The sequence below is a fragment of the Hydra vulgaris genome, chromosome 08 (assembly GCF_038396675.1).
Source record: "Hydra vulgaris chromosome 08, alternate assembly HydraT2T_AEP".
In the NCBI taxonomy this organism is placed as follows: domain Eukaryota; kingdom Metazoa; phylum Cnidaria; class Hydrozoa; order Anthoathecata; family Hydridae; genus Hydra; species Hydra vulgaris.
Window position 1 is genome coordinate 52,802,422 of NC_088927.1, and position 21,305 is coordinate 52,823,726.

Sequence of the window (21,305 nt, forward strand, 5' to 3'; positions counted from 1 at the left end):
ATTAATGAAACATCTGAAGTTAAAATTAGGCACTAAATTATTGGTTAACTAAATTATTGGTTATAACAAAAATGTCAGGAAAATAGTAAAAATGTTTAAGAGGTCCCCAAACAAAAGTGAAAGTTATTTACAAAAGTACGTAAAAATTAAGTTTAGAAAGATCATTCATTTAATCATAGATTGCAAAACCCGATGGCGCAGCTCGTTACTTATGATGGAGCAATTAGTGAATTTAAAATTAAAAAAGTTATTGCGTTAAAAAGGCACTTCTAGATTTAGAAGTGGATTCTAACATTGATGATTCAATAAAGGTGAACGAGAAAGAATATAGAATGATATCTGATTTAGTAGTACTTTTACTTCCAATAAAACAACTGTGGTAGTATTTTGTCAACAAGACGCAAATTTAATTTCTTCTGACTAGGAATGCGGAGTCCCAAAAAGGACTCCGGATTTGAAAGTCACAAAAAGATTACTTTATCCGTGTTTTTGGTATCTAGGAGCTCTAAAAATATAAATAAGTTTATGGACTACTAACAAGAAAAAAATTAAGACTTTAAGGTTAGAGGAACAATCATTTTTTGAACCCGGAGTCCTTAAGTATAATGGCGGCAAGGACACCAGGACTCCAGGACTCCGGGTTTAAAAACAATAAGTTTCAAGTAATAAGACTCATGAATTTATTTCTTATAGCAGATCATAAGTCATTAAACATGTTTTGAGCTTCTGGACATTACAGACTTGGAAAAAGTAGAGATATAAAACCGGAGTCCTTTTGGGATTCCGCATCCCTGCTTCTGACAATGCATAAAAGTTTATGTTGACAAAAATAAAAGAACAACAATTTAAAATAAGAAAACAATTATATGATGCTTTGAGTCACCGAATTTAATAGTGTAAAACAGCGTTAAGAAGCTTAGCATATCTTCATGACCAGGTTACTTCATAAAAGATCCCAGAAGTTTTTCTATCAAATACAAAAACCTAAAATAAAAAAGTTATGATAAACTTGATAAAGTGTTTAAACTCGGCAGATATAATAACAGCAGCATACTTAAGTAGAATAATGTCAAAACAATGAAAATGAACAACTTAAATGAAATGATGGAAAAAAGTTTGACAGCAATACAAGCACAAACTATAAAGGTAAAAAATAACTATTGAAATTAAAAAAAAAATACTGTTATTTGAAAGTAGTAGCTTAAGATGTGAACACCTTTAAAAAAAATATCATTATATATTATCTATATGGCCAACAATTAAGGAGTCTGAAAGAGCATTCTCAGTTTTTATGTTCACAAAATCAAATAGAATTAAACGATGAAATGATTGACACTTTGAATTTTTAGGGTAGTACTTTCAAAAATAAATATAACTCATTTATATTCCTGCATGTTCATATTATTTTTAGTTATTATTTTTACTTATACTGTGTTATCATTTTAAGTTATTGTTTTATAATTTAAATTACTTAGGTTCATTAATGAATTAAGTACTTTATTAATACCATAACTAAATTAATCACTTTTAAGTATTTGATGAATACTTAAAACGTATTATTTTTTTTTTTTGAATAAATAAAGTTGTAGATACATAGTAGTTCTATACTTACGAGTACTTAAAATATTATTTTTTCTTATACTTCTCTTTCTACAATTGTGCTTTTTTCTATTCAATCCCGGGATATCCCAGGATTTCCCGAGGGCAACTTTTCTAATCCAGAAATCCCGGCATTGAAAATGTACGGAATTTTAGCCATCCCTAAATCCAAACTCTAAAATTCTTAGTATTTAAAATTAATACTTTAGTTTATTAAATAAAATGATATGGAAATACTTAAAACAGTTTTACGTTTACATTATTGTATAGCATGCACGTACATTGTTTGAGGGAAGGGGTTGTTAGGTGTAAATTGTTAAGTGCAATTGACTTCCTTTTTTTGTTATTAAAGATCAGCATGATATGTGTTTGCTATTCTAAATTACCTAACTTTTCAGAAATGACTTCCTCCCCTTAACAATTTACATGCCACAGACCTGTATAAAAATGTTTAGTAATTGCCTGAAGAATGTCCTTAAGTCTATCCTCATTATTTGTCTTGGATCAGCTTTATGTAACATTCTACCCGATCATTTACCACTGCAAGCTGATTTGCGCAAGCAGAGAACTTGACAAATGATTTAGTGGCTCTCTCACTTTCACAAGCAGCTATACTTTTCTGTATAGCTGCTTGCAAAATGTTTCTTTTTTCACATCAAAAGCTCTTCCTTAGTGATTTCTAAGAGAAAAAAGAAAAGATAACTTTGCTCCGTGACAAAATCATTAAGAGATGACATTGGAACAACGACTGACTGAATTCCAGGTTTCTCAAGTACCATAAATTTTTTTTTCTGGAACAGCAAAATACAGCAATTTGTTAAGGATGTTGTTCTTGACGTCGGCATCTAGATCCCTGTCAGCAAGAGACAAAACCACAAGCTGGGAAGCTATATACCAAGTGTGCTGTATTTTATCAAACACGCATTTTTTTGAAATGTGTTATCAATACCCGCCATATGTCTTTTGACCATGTGTCTTTTGAGGCAGTGCTTTAGGAATTTAATGTCCTCTTTTCGAGCCTCTTTGTTTCACATTGGATCACTCTTTATCAAGTTAAAGATGTTGGCCTTATGAATTGGGAATAAGAAGTTGCTTTCATCTAGAAAGTTGTTTACTTTCTTGCAGTAGCTTCCTTCTGGTAGACTTAGAGTCTTTAGTCTTTTTTAGGATTGGTACTCAATAATTTCCTCTGTTCAAGACTCTTTGTTCCTTATTGGATTGCTCTTTATCAACTTAAAAATATTGGCTTTATGAATTGGGAGTAAGAAGTTGCTTTCATATAGAAAGTTGTTTAATTTCTTGCATTTGCTTCTTTCTGGTAGACTTAGAGTCTTGAGTTTTTTTACGGATTGGTACTCATTGACCGTGTTGGTAATTTTATTTCAGATTTGCTGCTCTGTGAGCATGAAATTGTAGTTGAGTCCAGCTTACTAGTTCACTTAAAATGCAAACACCTCTGATTGTTACCAATTCTCTTCACATGTTTTTCTAGAAGCAAAAGTACAACTTTACAGTTCATCTTGGTAGGGCTAAAAAAATATCAAATAGTTATGTACAAATAAACAGATAAAATTCAGAAATCTTTCAGATGTTACCTAGTTTCTTTCCTAATGTTGAGCCAGTAAAACCTTCTGAGCATTTCTCCAGTCATTGGAAGTCGGTTTGGAGCAGAGCTTTGCAGAAGAAAGCCTAATAAGTTAAACTGTCTACGCTTTCTTGAAGCCTTTCTCAAATCTTCAGCTGGCTCTAGTATTGCATTCTGGCATTTTTTTCCTGAAACCATTATCTAAAAATATAGCTAACAGTACAGTTTATAAATTTATATATATTATAAATTTATAGTATAAAATGTAGCTTACAATACAGTACTTGTTTAGTAACAGCAAATAAATCTATTAAAAAAATACTTTTTTTGCTAAGCAAAAAAAGTGCGTATCATACACAGCATACACGTGTTGCTTTTTATTATAATTATCTACACTTAACAAATTATTTGAAAAAAGTCTCTTAAACAATTGAAAAATAAATTTTAATGAAATGAAAATTTACTTCTTAAGTTAAACTTTCATTTGTCCGCGAGCAATCTTTTAATTTAAATTTTAATGTTAGGAGAATTAGCAAACTAATCTTTTCTTTTTTTTTTTCTAACGTATTATTAAAGTTATTTATTATATTATTTTTTAATGCTTTTTCTTATTTATTATAAATAAAAATATGTAAATAACTAAAAAATAGTTATATAAATAATTTTAATAAAACATTTTAACTAAAAAAATTGTGTTTGGTAAATTCTCCTGATATAAAAAATGTTATTATAAAAAGATAAATTCGCAATATAATATTTTATTATATAGAAATTGCCTAAAACCACCTTCTTTACCTTAGAGTTGATTTGGAAAGTTGAAATTTTCACTATAAGCTACTAATACATAATGATAACGATTGAACTTTTCCACATTTTGACTTTCAAAAAAAAAAAAAAAAATTATATATATATATATATATATATATATATATATATATATATATATATATATATGTACATATATATGTATATATATATATATATATATATATATATATATATATATATATATATATATATATATATATATATATATATATATATATATATATATGTATATATATATATATATATATATATATATATATATATATATATATATATATATATATATACATATATATATATATATATATATATATATATATATATCAGGGCTCAATTTGACGGTCGGACATCGAACATTGTTTGGCTTAAACCTCAGATTGTCCAATCAATTAACAAAGTAATCTGACATTTTGACAGACAGGAATGAAATTCTACAAAATAAATACTTTATTATTATTTAAATTAAATTATTGAAAACAAAAAAGTATGATATTTATAAGTTGTATAAACATTTTTTTAAAAAAGTTGTGCAAAAAAAATTGTTTAAAAAAATAACGTAGTCTTTTTAAAATTGTAATTTTTAATCATTTCATGCTCTGATTAGTAAGTCAAGTTTAACAAAAACTTTCTAATAGTTTTTTGTAAAAATATTAACAAAAAAAAAATAAAGCAATTAAATCATTGGAAGATTTAATTTAACTTGTTCATAATTTAAAGTAACTTATAAAAATAATATTTTAAAAGATTTTTAAAAAGACATGGAAAAATAGTTTTAAGCGTTTAAATTTATCATAAAAAAATTTATCATACTTACTATAAAAAAAATTTACACGTAATGCGTTTATTTTAAAGTAACATAAATAATTTTTTATTTTATTTAAAGCCTTACCGTAAAATAAAAACTTTAAAAAAGATCAATAATTATAAGTTATTTGTTTCGTAACAATTCTTTTAAATGCGTTTAAATTTTTTTTTTCTCTAATGATTTTAAAATTTTAATTTAATTCAGTATGATTTTTTTTTTTTCAATTTGTATTTACAAATACAATCTAAATAAGTTCTCTTTGCGCATTTTCTAAACCAACATCAGTGTGGTAGTGCCTAAATGGAGTTCGTGAGCCTCTTAGGCAGAGAGGTAAGCTTGTGTAATCTCCATTGAGAGACGTGTCCTTAACCAATTTATAACTGCTTCATACCTCTCACCATTCTTTATAGGCAGCTTATGTTATGCATTTAAATTTATAAAATATCAAAGCAGTCATATTCGAATTGTAAAGAAAAAAAAATAATCATGGTCAGTTACACCGTGCGATCGCATGCCATTCCTGTCGAAGCCTGATATATATATATATACAGGGGCGGACGCAGGTTTTTAATTTCCCCCGTCAAAAAAATGCGCCTTACGCCATGTTGTAAGTGACGCAACTACGCCCACAAAGCAAATAGAAAAAATGGGGGGGGGGGAGTAAGGGCGGATCCCGACCATGTAGTAAAGGGGGTGGGCAAATTTTTCTTTTCGTTCGATCCAAACGATTAAAGGGGGCGATATACAGGTTTGACAGGTTTACAGATTTACAGGTTTAACGATTTTTAGGCAGGCAAGCCCAAAAAAAAGAATTTAGACTACACAATTTTATGCCACTTTTAAACAGCATACCAAATTTACTTACGTTTTTACAAAATATTATTATAAAAAAAAACATTTAAGGGGGGCCATCGCTCCCATAGCCTGCCCCCTATGTATCCCCTAAATCCTCCTGCCTTTGGGCTAAAGGATTTAAAGGGATTTTCTTTTTGCTATTTTATTGAGAAGCCCATATCTTAGTTTTACTTTGAAACTTTTTTTATATATAAATATTTAATAAATATATAAACCAACAAATGATTGTTTCGCCCAATATCAGGGCTCATCAGCATGTCTAGGAATATATTTATTCCGGACATGGACAATCGGAGAAAGAAAAATTTAGCACTGAAAAGACAAAGACAAAAATACAAATGGATTTATATACATCGTGTAATAAAAAGTTATATATATTCTTATATAACAAGATTAAAAAAAAAAAGACATACCAAGTTAAGCCTTAACAACAAGAAAGAAGATCATTTTTGATCAAATAAAAAGAAAGCTAATGGTTTTGACAACTACAGCAAAAAACTGATTTAAGTGGCACAAAAACTTATGAATGTTATTAGGTTGATTGAGAGAAAATTTATTGGAAATAATTTTTTTAATTTTTTATTTTATTGTCGCTAAATTAGAAAATGATATAAAGAGATGGTCAAAAAGAGATGGTTAACGTTTGCCTGAACTTTGACCACTAATCATATAGCTAATCCCAAACAAAAGTATGGGGTTACATTTAACCCGTCCTGTTAAGGACACCATTGAAGTCTTGGCCTTTCCAGGGGTTTCCATGCCTATTTGTTAGCTGTTATATGAAGAGAGGTGATAATAGACAAAAATTTCTGAAGTTGTTGGTGTGTATTAGAATAAACAGTATAGACACTAATCATTGAAATCAAGTCGTTTATTTTTTATAGAAAATCTATTGATAACATTATCAATACAAGGAACAATTTCTTGATGGATATACATTAATGCCAAACCGTTAAGTCGATCTTCTGACATTGTTGTTCTCGTATAGTCTTTTAACCGACGCATAACAGAAAAACTCCTCTCACACTCACATGAAGTAACAGGAAGTGTCCCAAGTATCCTTATCTTAATATTTTCAAATCCAGGAAATGATATCGATTTAAGAGTTAAAGATATATTGTCAGGAATAGTCCCAGAGAAACTTTCCCAGTATTTTTCCCAAAAAACTAGTTCCCCATTCAAGGCACTGATATTAGGGAAATCATCTATATAAAAATCACAGAATATTTCAAACTGCTTCCTCCAACACAATTGGGTTTTGGGTCTTTTAAGAAAAGAAATAATATTAAATGGAATAATTGATAACCCTTTATATGCAGCTACAGTTTCTGATTTAAATCTTGTAGATATAGATGTAGATACATGATCTATAAGAGGGATAGTAACAGCTCTTTTAAAGTATTCTGAAACAGACTCTGATGGAACATTAAAACGATTTTTTTGAATAGAACAGGTTCTTGGTTTCAAAACAAAAATTTCAGCTTTACTTGAAAGCAAACATGCTGCTTCATAGCAGTTATTATGAAAACTATCTATATCATTTCTGACGGAAATAAATGTATTTTTAAGAGCTGTAATAAGATGCAAACCGTCTAAGATATCAATAGTTTTTGATTGCAGCAACTGAGTAACAGGTAAAGTAAAATCAAAGACACGTGTTGTCACAACTAAAGTAAAGACAAATTGAAAAGTGCCAATGGAATTTAAAAAAGTAGAAGATTTGTTTTGTGTGTCTTTGTTAACAGAACTCTCAGGGGAAGCCATGATACATAAAGCATGGAAAATAGATAAATAATGCTCAAGAAAAGTGTTTAAACCATCTATGCGCTCAATCCATCTAGTTCTACAGATATCTTTTAATTTTTTTTTATGCGTTTGAGGTTCACGCTCTAAAATGCTAGCTTCTAAAAACTTTTGTCTATTTTCTGAATAATTAAAAAAATAAGAAAGTTCGCGAACTTTATTAAAAACCTCTGAAACTAATTGGACATTACACGATTCACAAACTGATAAGTTCAGTCGATGGCTATGACAATGTGTATACAAAGCCTTTGAATTTATATTAAGAACCTGAGCAGAAAGACCATTTATATACCCAGAGACAGAACTGGCTCCATCATATCCCTGACCCCTACAGTTTTTTATATCTAGATTTAAGTTGCTTAGACAATTTAAAAGAACATTAAGCAAATCTTTTCCTTTAACTCCTTCACTACAATGAATAAATTGAATAAAGTCTTCTCTGATATTGAAATCACTATCAACAAATCGTAAAACTAATGACATTTGCTCTTTAGTAGATGAGTCACAGGCTTCATCTGCAATTATTGAAAAAAAAACATTTTTGCGAACTTCAGATAGTATAGATTCACTAATTTCTTCACCACAGCATTTAATAATTTCATTTTGTGAAGTCTTCGAAATGTAGGAGGCATTCTTTGAACAGTTATTAAGATGAGAGCCTAAAACATCATTTCCATTGCGTACAGCAAAATTTAAAAGTTTATTAAAACAACCAGTTCCACATTTCGAATATTCTCCAGCCTCTGGAAGATATTGTGAATCATCTCTGTGGCCTCTCAAAGGTGTATTGGTTTGACCGCAAAAAATTATAGCATCAACAATAGGACGAAGTATTTGGCGATTTTTTATTATTTTTTCTTTTACATTAGTATCAATGATGACATTTATTGGTTGACTTATGCCTGAGGAATGACTCAAAAAAATATTAAAAACAGGCATAGTAAATGCATGTAAACCATTTTTAGTTGACTCATGATTTGAAAATGATCTAATAGCATCAGACCATTTATTGAAAGGCTCCAAATACAAATGTGCTAACTTACGTGATCTTAGTTTGAATTTATTGCCAAATAATACACAAGACAAACAAAATGCACCATTAGTACTTTTAGAATATCTCAGCCAAGAAAACTCTTTCAACCAAAGATATCTAAACTGACGACCAGAATCTTTTGGGAAAATGTAATCTTTATTAGGAATAAACATATTTTTAATTAATAAAAAAATTTCATGGTCAGTTAAAAATTCAACCTTTTGTCTAAAGAAAGCAACATCATTTTGCTCAAAAGACTGGAGAGCATTTAGTACTTCTTTAGGTGGTAAAATAATGTTCGAAGGGCATTCAATATTATTATTATAAAAATTAGGTACTTTCCTGATGCTTGAAGATTTTGTAAAAAAAGATTTTGATAGAACACTGTCCTTAGATGTCTTTGAGTGAGAAGAAACATCTTTACTTAATGTTAATGATTGAGAAGATGTTGTCGATTGAGAAGAAGACATTTCTAATTGAGAAGAAAATCTATTTGATTTTAGAATACAAGATGTATTTTGTAAGACTGCACTAGTAGGTTCTAAGTCTGGGTTTGTTTTATGAAAGAATGTAAGGATAGAGTAGGGCTTTTTATTTGCATTTTTGGCTACTGTGCTGGGTACAATTGTAGCAACTTGATCAATGGTGGTCTGTTTTGTATCTAGAAATTTATTAGGTGACAAGACTGGCAGCAACTTTTTCGAAATTATTGTTTCTGATTTACTGGAAAGTTTACGCTTTTTAGGAATAAAAATTAGTGGGACATAGTGATTATGCTGAAATGTACCAGACTGAAAATTCCCATCATAACAAAACAAAATGTAAAATGGAGAATAACATTTAATGGGAGTACGTGGTGAGATCTCTTGGTTAAAAAATATTTTATACTTTTCAACACCGAAATCTGGGTAACAGGAAACAATATTACAAGAAAGAACTGATGATAAACCTAACAAACATAAAAAACCAGCCCATTTTTCTGTGCTCTCACAGTTTGCAATTGCTTCAGCTTTAATAATATTATTATTTTCGAAGCCAGAATCTAATGCAGAATGAGATACTGACATACACAACAAACTTTTGAGATTAATAAAATGAGAACTATAATCAGAAAATATTTTTGAAAATAAAGGATGCTTACAGTAATAATCAGCATGTATATAAATTTCAAGGGACGTTAAAACTCTTAACACATTCATCAGTGTATTGTCAGCAACAAAAAATAATGATGCAGAGCTGTACATACAACTTCCAGATGCTTCAGACCTTAAGAAAAAAAATATATATTTACTTCATGTTTTTAAGAGCTAAACTTCTTTTATCAATAAATTTAAAATTGAGTAAAAAATCTTTGCTTTTTGAACAAATTCATAAATCAAATCAATAGTCAAGAATTCAGACAAACCAACTTATGATTTTGACATGTAGGAATATAATTTATACATCATGAACATATTATATACATACATGTCAAAATCATTTGACGATGTTGACACTTATTAAATGTTGATTAGTCAACGAGTGTAATTTGTTATAGATTAGATTAATACGGTATTAACAATAAATATTTTTAAAAAAAAGTATTAAATTTTGTGTTAAAACATATTAACTAATTGTAATAAAATACAATAAGATAATTATTTTTGAAAAAAAAGTAAAGTGACTTACCTTAGAGCAATACAATGCATTTTATTGTCTTTTAAGTAAGAAGGGATACAAACTTCGGCACATATATTTCTTCTTATTGTGCCATCAATATATCGACTTAAAAGACCTTCGTTACTAACCCTTTTGTTATTGTTGTAAATATATGTATCCAATAAAGTTTCATAAAATGTATTTAAATCGACAAGATTATCGGTTTTAAATCTTTTAAGTACATCATCAATCAAGTTGTAAGCCATGCTTAAACGTTAAAAATTTAAGGAAATACTTTGTTTATAGAACGGAGTTCTTTGAGTTCCTTGAGTTCTTTTGAGTTGTTTATCGATCTTTGCAACCAATCAAATTACTGCTGCAAATGCTGCAAAGGATAGTTTACACTAAACATGTTTTTTTTTTAAACGAATCAGATTGTTACTTTTAATAGCGTAAACCAATGAACTTTTATCCAATTTTCTCATATCCTGCAAAGTAGAGTTTACATTAGCAAGTTTTATAAAATAGTTTTCTCATATCCTGCAAAGTATAGTTTACATTAGCAAGTTTTATAAATAATTTTCTAATATCCTGCAAAGTATAGTTTACATAAGCAATTTTTATAAAACACTTTTTCAAACGTCCGCAAAGCATAGTTTTCACTATAAACTTTTTCTAATTATATTTTCTAACAAAAATATATAGATCGGCAATTATTATTAGGCGGGCGTTAGACGTCATAATACTTATTTTTATTTTTATTTTTTTACCCCGTCACTTGCAGCACTTGACGGGGTTTAAGTCCGCCCCTGATATATATATATATATATATATATATATATATATATATATATATATATATATATATATATATATATATATATATATATATATATATATATATATATATATATATATATATATATATATATATATATATATATATATATATATATATATATATATATATATATATATATATATATATATATATATATATATATATATATATATACATATAACATATAAATAGATGAGATTAGGTTTGATAAAAATACTTAAATAACTGTTTAATAAATGTAATTCAATGTTAACTAATAAAGCTTTCAAAAATTAAACTCAATAAAAATTTAGACCTATCTAAAAAAAGTACACAATATTGAATTAAATATTTATTAAAAAAAAAGTCTGCGATGAAATAGTTTAAAATAATAAGGGAAGAGACTACATCTTTACTAGACTATCGTTAAATAAACTGAGTAACATGACACAGATTTTGAGTGCATAATTAGGTTCCGTAAAACCTTAAAAATTATATTTTAAAACTTTGATTGGACACTGTCTGACCTAAACAAGTTTCGATCCGACATTTTGTCTGGGGTATTATAAAAAATTGAATTGAGCCGTTTTTAATGCAATATCAGGGAGAAATCAAATACTATCAAAAGCAAAGCTTTTAGGTGATAAAAAAACCAAGTTGAAAAAGTGGTTTTATTTGTCCTTATCTAACTGGCACTGAAAGAATGGAAAATTATGAATTAAGAAAAAAAATTCAATTGAACAGTGAAAGACAACTCAATGCTACCTTAAGATATGTAATCCATGTATTATTGTCAAATTCAAAGTTAAAGGCAATTAATAAACAAATTAAAGTAAATATGTCATCCTTTAATTTATTTTGTCATCTTTTAATGTACTTTGTCATCTTTTTAGTGTATTTTGTCATCATCCTAATTTTGTTTTGTCATCTTATATTTATTTAGTTTTATTAATTGTATTTTTTTTTAATATACTCAAATGCTACATCCTTGATAATAAAGTTAGACAATTTAAACTTTTGTGGTTTTAAAAATTTCAAAATAGTTGCAATAATGAAAAAATGGTTTACAACTTTGTCAATAGTAAATTTAGAGGGATACTCTTTATACGATAGAATAGGCGAAGGTGTAATAGAATAAGAGGTGGAGTTGTAATATATGTTGAAAAGAAACCTGTCTTTTGTAGTTTAAAGGATAGGGTTTATTTTCTACAAAGATTACACATGCCCCTGGTAGTACCGTGCTTATCCTGGTTCAATATTTGTCAAGGCTTGAGTTTTAGAGATGAAGGTCCTCACAACAACAACAAAAATTAAAAAATAATTAATAGATTTTATATATGCATATACATATATATATATATATATATATATATATATATATATATATATATATATATATATATATATATATATATATATATATATATATATATATATATATATATATATATATATATATATATATACTATATATATATATATATATATATATATACATATATATATATATATATATATATATATATATATATATATATATATATATATATATATATACATATATATATATATATATATATATATATATATATATATATATATATATATATATATATATATATATATATATATATATATATATATATGTACTTCAAAAAAAATGTATAAAGTAATCTAAAATAGCAGTATGAAGTTTAACTATATTTGAATATATCTCTGTTTTTATAGGAACTTTAGCTGGTGGCACAGACCAAGGGCATGTTGCTCTATGGAATTACAACTCATTAAAAAATGATGATCAGTTATGGGTTTTGCAACCTCCATCTGATGTTGTTGGGAGTGTTACTCATCTCAAAGTAAATATATTCCAACCTTTTATTTTAAATAATTTTTATAAATTTAGTTTTACAAGTATTGTATGAATGCTCAATTCTCTCATTCAACTTGCAAATCAGTGTTTACTTTGCGTTTTATTTTGTAGTTGCTATATATATACTGTTAATTTTGAAATGCTAAGTTTTAATGTTAAAATAAAATAAAAATTGCGTTTTACAATGACTTTTATAAAAAAAACATGTATAAATATTTATGTACATAAGATTTGTATGAGAATCATTCAAAGCAGTAGAAAGTTGTTAAAATGGTTAAAGTGGTTGGCCATTTATCTAGAGGCAGATAGTTGTGAAAACTCAAAATCGTGCTTAAAATTTTGTATACAAAATACATATGCTAAATAACAATATTTCAAAAATTTTACAAAAATATTTAAAAATGACAGTTAAAAAATCAACAATTGTTTTTCTTTTTAAAATTGTGAAAATGTAAAAGTTTCTTAACTAACCCCAGTCCATTATACATTATTAACAAACTTACTTCTACTTTCTAGTGGGGTGCCAGTCTGGGGCTAATAGCTGTCATCTGTGTATCTTCGGTTACAATACTAAACAAAGCTACCATGAGTTATAGTTTCAGTGGAAATGTAAGTGTTTTGTTACTTTTAAAACATAGATTTACAAGAACCATTAGTGAAAGTCTTTTTTAGTAATAGCAAAATTAAAATATTTGATTTTTTATTTATGTAGTTCTTCCATTTTTAGATAGCTGCTGTTCAATTATCACCTGCCCATCTGCTAATCAAGTTTTTTCCATCTTTGCATGTGGAAGAATTAAAAACAGATATGCACATAAAGGGTGTGCACTGTAATAAGGTATCTTTTGAAAAATTATATTCGTTACTGATAATCTTTTTATACTGCTAATTTAAATTTCATGTATCCTCAAATAAGATAGCAACTAGTTAACTTTGAACTTTTTTATTTTTGAGTTAACTACTATTTCTTTATAAACCATCTACTCTAGCTTAATGCAATTTAATACAAAAAATGCAGCTTGTGTTTGGTAAAGACAGTTTGTAGTTTTTTGAAAAGAAGAGTTGTTTTGTTTGACAAAGTGTTAGAACAATGAGGTTTTGAATGAAAAGTTAAAAGTACGTCTCAGGAGGTTTATGCAAACAGCTAATGGTGATTGAGCCACATGGTGACAAGGATATTGTGTGATTTGATACCAGTTCTTTGGCAATCGGCGCTTTTAAAGTTTAGTTGTTTAATTTAAACAAGTTTAAACAATTCATTAAAAAAAAATTATTTGTAAAATATAACTAAAAACAAACTTAGAAAGTTAATTTATTATAGAATTACAAAAATATGTTTAATAACGTAAATTTTTATAATGCTGTAAACATTTCAGCTATTGCAAGTACAGTAAAAGTTGTAGTTCTTAACTTGTTGCAGTAATCATTGCTATACATTATCCATGTGCGGCCGTCTAATAACTTTTGAAAAAAAACTAATATTTTTAAATCTTCTACCATTCTACAAAAGTCTAACAAAATAAAAGTTTTAAAACTACATTGCTTTGATCATCAGAGATACTTTATTGACAACACCTACACTCGCTATGCAAGGCAAAATAATACAGATTTTTCCTGAAGCAATTCAAATAAATAATGATAAACCAAAGAGAATTTTAAGAAGTTCTATAAATTAATCATTTTATAGTATAATGCAGCTAATAATGATATATAAGATATAAGCAAACAAACATAATACATATTCAAATTGTAACTAGCCAATCATGTAATCAAAGCGCATTGTCACTTGTCACTTAAACCACAGATTGCTTCGCCAGTTTTTGAAATATATAACTGTCAGAATGAGCTAAAATGGTACATTTTAAACATTAGCTCACTTTCTTCATGCAGCCTTACTTCATAATCCATTACAAAACATAATATTCCAGTTTTCAACATTTAAAATTTCAACCCTTTCTACACACTGTCCTTACCCACATTCAATTTCTATTTTTTGTTGTTTTAAATTTTTTGATTTTTCAGAGGATTCAAATAATGATTTTCTGTAATGTGATGTTGTTATTATCTGTGATTCTTCTCTCATTCTTGATGGTAAAGTAAGCTATTACTGGAATAAATAGCTGGAATATATAGCTGGAATAGCTAAAGTATTAAAAATAAGATATTATCAATTGAGCTATTACAGCACTATTTTCCACGTAAGTTATGTCAAATAAAAATGATTTCAGATAACAGCATACTTGAAGTACTTTTTTAAGGTAAAATTTCAGTTATATAATCAAATACTTTTACGTTCCAAGGTGGTCCAGTAATTTGAGACTTTAAATACATTGTTTAATATGTATATTATCAATATAAATTTAGTCTATAATCCACGGATGTCCGCCTGGTCTCTAATAATGATTTTTACAAATTAACTGATGTATTCAATTTTTATTTGGCAAAAACATGATATGTGTTTTGTTTTAAATGGCGATGTAATAATTGGGTTTTCAGTGAGTCTAGATTAGTGTTATAAACTTGTTTTAATATTGATACACCTTAAAATATCTATTTATAAGATTTTGTAAGTGTAATTCATTTTTTTTATATATACTTAAAACATGAAAAATATCGATATTTATTCATATATAAAATAAATTTGAAGTTAGCTGATCCTAATATGTTGGGTGCAATTGTAAATGGTACGAACATAACTGCTTATAACAACTTGTCTAATTTCATAAACCATCTTTGATAGAGGTGAAATATGCAAAAGCTCTAAATTTGTTTCGAAGAGAATAACAAACACTGGGTAAAAAATGAACCAAAATCAGTTCAATTTGTAATTCGTAAGAATATTCTTTTAACTGCCTTCATTGATAAAGATAACTCTGCTCTTATTCAATTGTAGTGTCCAGATTCCAGGTGAATTATGATTCTTCAAGATAATAAAGCAAAGAAAAGAAGATTGGCACCATTAGTTGCATCTTCTTTTCATCTTCCTAACTATTGTTTGCATCAGATTGTAGTTTGCACCAAGATGGTAAAAAGAAGCTAAAGCTGCTTACAATTATAAGAATATATGAGTTTTTGAATAAAAAATTATTTTAAACCAAAACTTTTATCTATTATAAACAAAAAAAGGTTTAAGCTTTAAGGTTCCTATTTATATGGATTATGTATTGGTTTCCTGAAATAATAAAAAGACCCTAGAACTGCATGAAAATAGTGTAAATTAATAATATAATACGTGTTTAATTTTTTAAATCCATAAAATAATTTTCAGAATGCCACATTAATATTAGTCTTCTTTATAACTTTGATATTTTGAGAAAGAAATTTAATCTTAATCGTGATATAATCGTGAATACCGTTATCAGTTATTCCAGGTCTCACAACCAAGCTAATAAAAATTGTTAGTACCTTTACATTTGCAGTGTAATAATAATCTATGTTGTAATTATGGGAATAATCAGATAAAGTTATTACTTTAAACCAATTTATCTTCATCACCGTTAATAAAATATGTGGTTGCTAACAAAAGTTTTAGGTATCCATAGCGACCCAAAATTAAAACTAATTTCACCATTGATACCGCAACCTCAAATTAGCAAAAGTGCCGTCTTTTTAAAATCGAGGAGTACTAGTTTTGTCCTGTAAGAAGTAAATTCTAACCTACTGTAAGTTGCATTAAAAAAAATATGGCTTTTTGTGTATTTTTCAAAACTTAAATATTAAATTAGAAATCCTTACCTTGATAAATCTTTTTTTATTAAATACCGTTTTCTTTTGTTTAAAGCAACAATCTTCAATTGAAATTAATATTTTCTGAGGTGGTGCAGCAGTGTATTTTTATTTTGCATTATCTAGTTTTATACTTTTGTAAAATTAAATATATTGCAAAATTTTTATTTATATATATATATATATATATATATATATATATATATATATATACACACACACACACACACACACACACACACACACACACACACACACACACACACACACACACACACACACACACACACACACACACACACACACAGTGGCAGCTCAGTCAATAGGGGCCATCAGATTTATTTAAAATAAAGCATTTGTTAATGTAAATATATATATGTAAATATGCAACTATTAGCTAAACTATTTGCAGACAGATTTTTTATAAAAATAAATAGCTCTAAGTTAGTTTTAATTTTAAATCATTTTATTTTATAAGTAATACTTCTATTTGCAATTTGTTTAAAGTATTGTAGCGTTGTTTATTTCATTGCTAATAACGGTTGCAGCCGATTTTACTGGCTCCATTTAATTTGTTTGTAGAAATATAATTTTTGATGCGCGCGCAGAAGTTATTATGCTTTCAGGTGGGACGAAAAAGCGCACCGCAGAGCCTCATTAACCTGGCCCTGAGAAAAAGAAGTTTGAAAACATCACTAAGCTGTAAAATTTCATCCACTATTTTTAATTCTCGAATTCAAATTCAAATTTGCTGCAAAAAGTCAGAAGTTTGTTGACTCAATAAGGTACAGTAATATTAGAAAAAATTTTATGATTAAATGTAAACACTTATTTGTCAAATAACGTTGTAAACATCATACATTTGTTAATATTGCAATTTTACTGTGAATATTAACAGTGATAATATTACAATATTAACAGTGTTAATATTACAATATTAACAGTGTTAATATTACAATATTAACAGTGTTAATATTACGATAACAGTCTTAATATTACAATATTAACAGTGTTAATATTACAATATTAACAGTGTTAATATTACAATATTAACAGTGTAAGTGTATATATTAACAGTGTTAATATTGGTTTCCTCACCTGGATATGTAGATATAAAATTTATCATGTATTTATTAGGAGTATAAATTAATAGGAATAGGAGCATGGCAAAAACATGATATTTAAAATAAAGTGACTGAAATTAGTATAAATGTTGGTTTGACATAAAAACTTAAAGAGATACAGTTAGGTAATAACCAATTTTTATTAATTTTCAGAAACTAGATTTTCTAGGACAAGTCATTTTATTCTATATTTATAACAGAAATAATAATGGTAAAAAGAAATATGGATAAGTTTTAAATTCTCAGGGGGAATTAAACAGTTTTAGAAAATTGATTTTAAAATATCATGAAAAAGTTTCGCATTTCTTTTATAATCAACAATCTTGTACATTTTATAACTTTTGTTAGTGAACTACATTTTCAGGCATATATTGTTTTATTTTTTTAAATTTATAACGCTTGTTTGTTTACAGAGAAAAAATAGTGGCTCAGCCATATTAATGAGAATCTTGATTTGTGTATTAATCGAACAAATGTAAAGCAAGTGTATGGCAATGTTTAGCAAGTTTATATATAACATAGAAAACTTGCATAATTCTACAAATATAATAAGAGCTACAAACTGTATGTACTTTTAAAATTCTTGTTCTCTAAATGAGGGATTGGAAAGTTTATTTTTTGGCTTACGTATTATATTCTGCAGCATAATGAATTCACATTCGGAAATTCTTTACACTGTTTGGTGGCAGTTGAGTTATTCTACCTTTTAAGTTGCCGTTGAATTCAATGACAAACCAGAGCCAATTTCAACCATGATGATAAACATCAATTACAAGTTTAAAGAATTTTTCATCAACAAAAAATGCAACTGGGTTTTCAAGAAATATTTTAAAATTAGTCAATGTTATTATTAGTTTGATATAACAAAACTACAAACAACTAAAACAACAGAAGATATAAAGAAAATTTTTTTAAATCACAAAAACTGTACCACTGGTGGTACTGTTACATTTCTTAATACAGCTCCATTAATTAATACTTCCAAATAAACACTAATTAAAAAAATATGCAAAGTTTAAGATATTATTTTAACATGTTTGACATTTACCATTCCATGGAAATAAAATAATCAGAATATTTTATTGAAATGTTTTTTTTTGTTGAAAGTTGAAGCCAAATAACTAAAACTATATAAACATTAAAGTGTTATCTATGGTTACAAACAGATGTTAAGTTTTTATCTTTAATTACATGAAATCATAACAAAGCATCTTTGACAATGTAAATAATCTTGTGAAGTTTACTATTTATGACTGAGATTGTAAATGTTGTACTTTAAGAATTATGGATTTAATTAAGTAAAATATGTGTTGTATTATGAAAAAAATTTTTAAAAAAGTTTTTTAATGTTCATATCTTTTTGTTTTTGTTAGTTTCTTCGCCATTCTCAGAAAACGTTATGTGAACCTATCAAGAGTTCAATGTATATGTAATGCTACACTTTTTATTATTTTATCGATTGGTAATTAAGAAACCCTTCTTGACTAAACTACTGTTGGTAAAGTTTGTTTAAATCATACCAAAGTCAAAGTTACAAAATAGTTTAAAGTTACCTTATTTATCAATAATTTAGGTTCACTAAGAAGATAAATTAACATGAACAAAATTGATAGTTTATTGGCTTTTAACGTTCTCGTCATTGGGATCCGTAAAAATTGATTTACCGATGCGAAAAATTTCAATTTTAATATACAACATTTTTCTCGGAAACATGTAAAATATTAAAATAACTAACCAATATTAAGAAGTTAAGTTGATGTCGGAATTAACCGTTTTGTTGAAAATGCTGTTTTAGTGATATCGGCACAATTAATGCCCTATCCCAATTATGAATGAAAATAAACTGGTTAAAACATTTTCTGAAGTATCAAAGTTGATGAGATTGTTTTGGTCACGTTTGTGTCTACAGCTGATGCTGAACGGTGTTTTATTACTTTAAAAAAAAGTTAAGACACACTTTTGAACAATTAGGGCAGTTTTCAGTCAGTTTTTGTTGGTTATTACGTAGGTTTAAAAGATTCAATGTTATAAAATAATTTATTTTGAAAGTATGCTAGCCCTTAACTCTCGACTAATCAAATAACGCTAGCGTTCTAACAAACACCAAAGCATCAATTACACTGGCGGCAAGTCATCACGAGAGAGTTTGGTTAATATTTCCTGGCCTATTCCTATGTCACCGCCCGCCGCTGTATATATATATATATATATATATATATATATATATATATATATATATATATATATATATATATATATATATATATATATATATATATATATATATATATATATATATATATATATATATATATATATATATATATATATATATATATATATATATATATATATATATATATATATATATATATATATATATATTTATATATACATATATATATATATATATATATATATATATATATATATATATATATATATATATATATACATATATATATATATATATATATATATATATATATATATATATATATATATATATATATATATATATATATATATATATATATATGTATACAAAAGTTTTTCTTCTTTTAGAAATAAGGGAGTCTTAATTTGTCCGTTAGACAATAGCATTTTGGATTTTAGCAAAGTAACTATTTTTAACTTTATTTTTAAGTTTATTAATTTAGTTTTTTAAATCAATTTATATAACTTATTGTAATTATAAAGAAAAATCCATTTTTTGTTTTTCAATATTATTCTGCTACTAACAATTGATAAAATGTTTTCTCATAGATTTTTACCCGATATAGCTGTTAAAGAATTTTATTATGCAATTAAAAGTTAAATGTAGTAATTTTTCCAGTGGTTGTGAAATCGACCGGAGAATTAAAAATACTTAATGTATGTTATTTAAATTTTATTCAAAAATATTTGATGCAACAATTTTACTATATCTCGGTGTTGAAAAGCCTAAAAACATTCTTCATTAATGTTTTTTTTTTAGTATGACCTATTATTACTATTTAAAGCAGTTTTTTGTAAAAGAGTTAAAAGTGTTGATTTCATTGTTTTGAAAAAAAATAAATAATCTGGCAAAACATGTTTTGAAATTCAATAGATTTTTAAGTTCAGACAAAGATGATGAAGAGATGACAATTATGACAAGTATTTTAACCCATATGCAATAAAATATAGAGGGATAAATGTTTCGATTTATAACAGTTTAGCTTATTTTGTAAAGTTAATGTAACCTAATAGTTGATTATAATGTAATCTAATAAGTAGTTAATTAGTTAGTAGGTAAGTTAATGTAATCTAAAAAGATTTTATTGCATATTTTATTTTATTTTAAATTTTTTAAAAGGATTATTCTTTTAGATAACTTTGCAGAGATAAAAAAAAAAAAAAAATGCTAGCTGTCTGTATTTATAAAATAAGGTTTTAAAATACAAGCAAAAATTACTGTAAAATTACTGTAAAATTATTTTAAAGCAATTTAAATAAGTTCTTTTTTTTAAGGAACATTTGGGTTCTTGCGAATATCGAACATTAAAATGTCTTAATAATCCGTGTTCTCTTCACTTTTGTAAAAATCTGAAAAAGAACACGTGAAAACCTTTGCATCTATGGTTTAGTTCTACTGTCA

General features: G+C 26.6%; 1 protein-coding gene and 1 long non-coding RNA gene across 3 annotated transcripts; one reads left to right on the plus strand and one right to left on the minus strand.

Moving 5' to 3' along the window:
- The first annotated feature begins 5,048 nt into the window (after positions 1 to 5,048).
- On the plus strand, positions 5,049 to 13,674 carry LOC136083957 (uncharacterized). 2 transcript variants are annotated; one of them, XR_010640232.1, is made up of 4 exons: positions 5,049 to 5,147; positions 12,695 to 12,822; positions 13,353 to 13,445; positions 13,564 to 13,674. It is a non-coding gene; the product is annotated as an uncharacterized LOC136083957 (long non-coding RNA). The 2 variants fall into 2 exon arrangements; XR_010640231.1 differs by lacking the exon at positions 5,049 to 5,147 and adding an exon at positions 11,359 to 11,798.
- LOC136083956 (52 kDa repressor of the inhibitor of the protein kinase-like) lies at positions 5,964 to 10,812 on the minus strand. The gene is made up of 2 exons (XM_065803912.1): positions 10,177 to 10,812; positions 5,964 to 9,774 (listed from the first exon to the last, which is right to left on the minus strand). Exons 1-2 carry the CDS (start codon positions 10,410 to 10,412, stop codon positions 6,522 to 6,524), a joined length of 3,489 nt encoding a protein of 1,162 aa, XP_065659984.1. The 5' UTR covers positions 10,413 to 10,812; the 3' UTR covers positions 5,964 to 6,521.
- Positions 13,675 to 21,305: the final 7,631 nt, after the last annotated feature.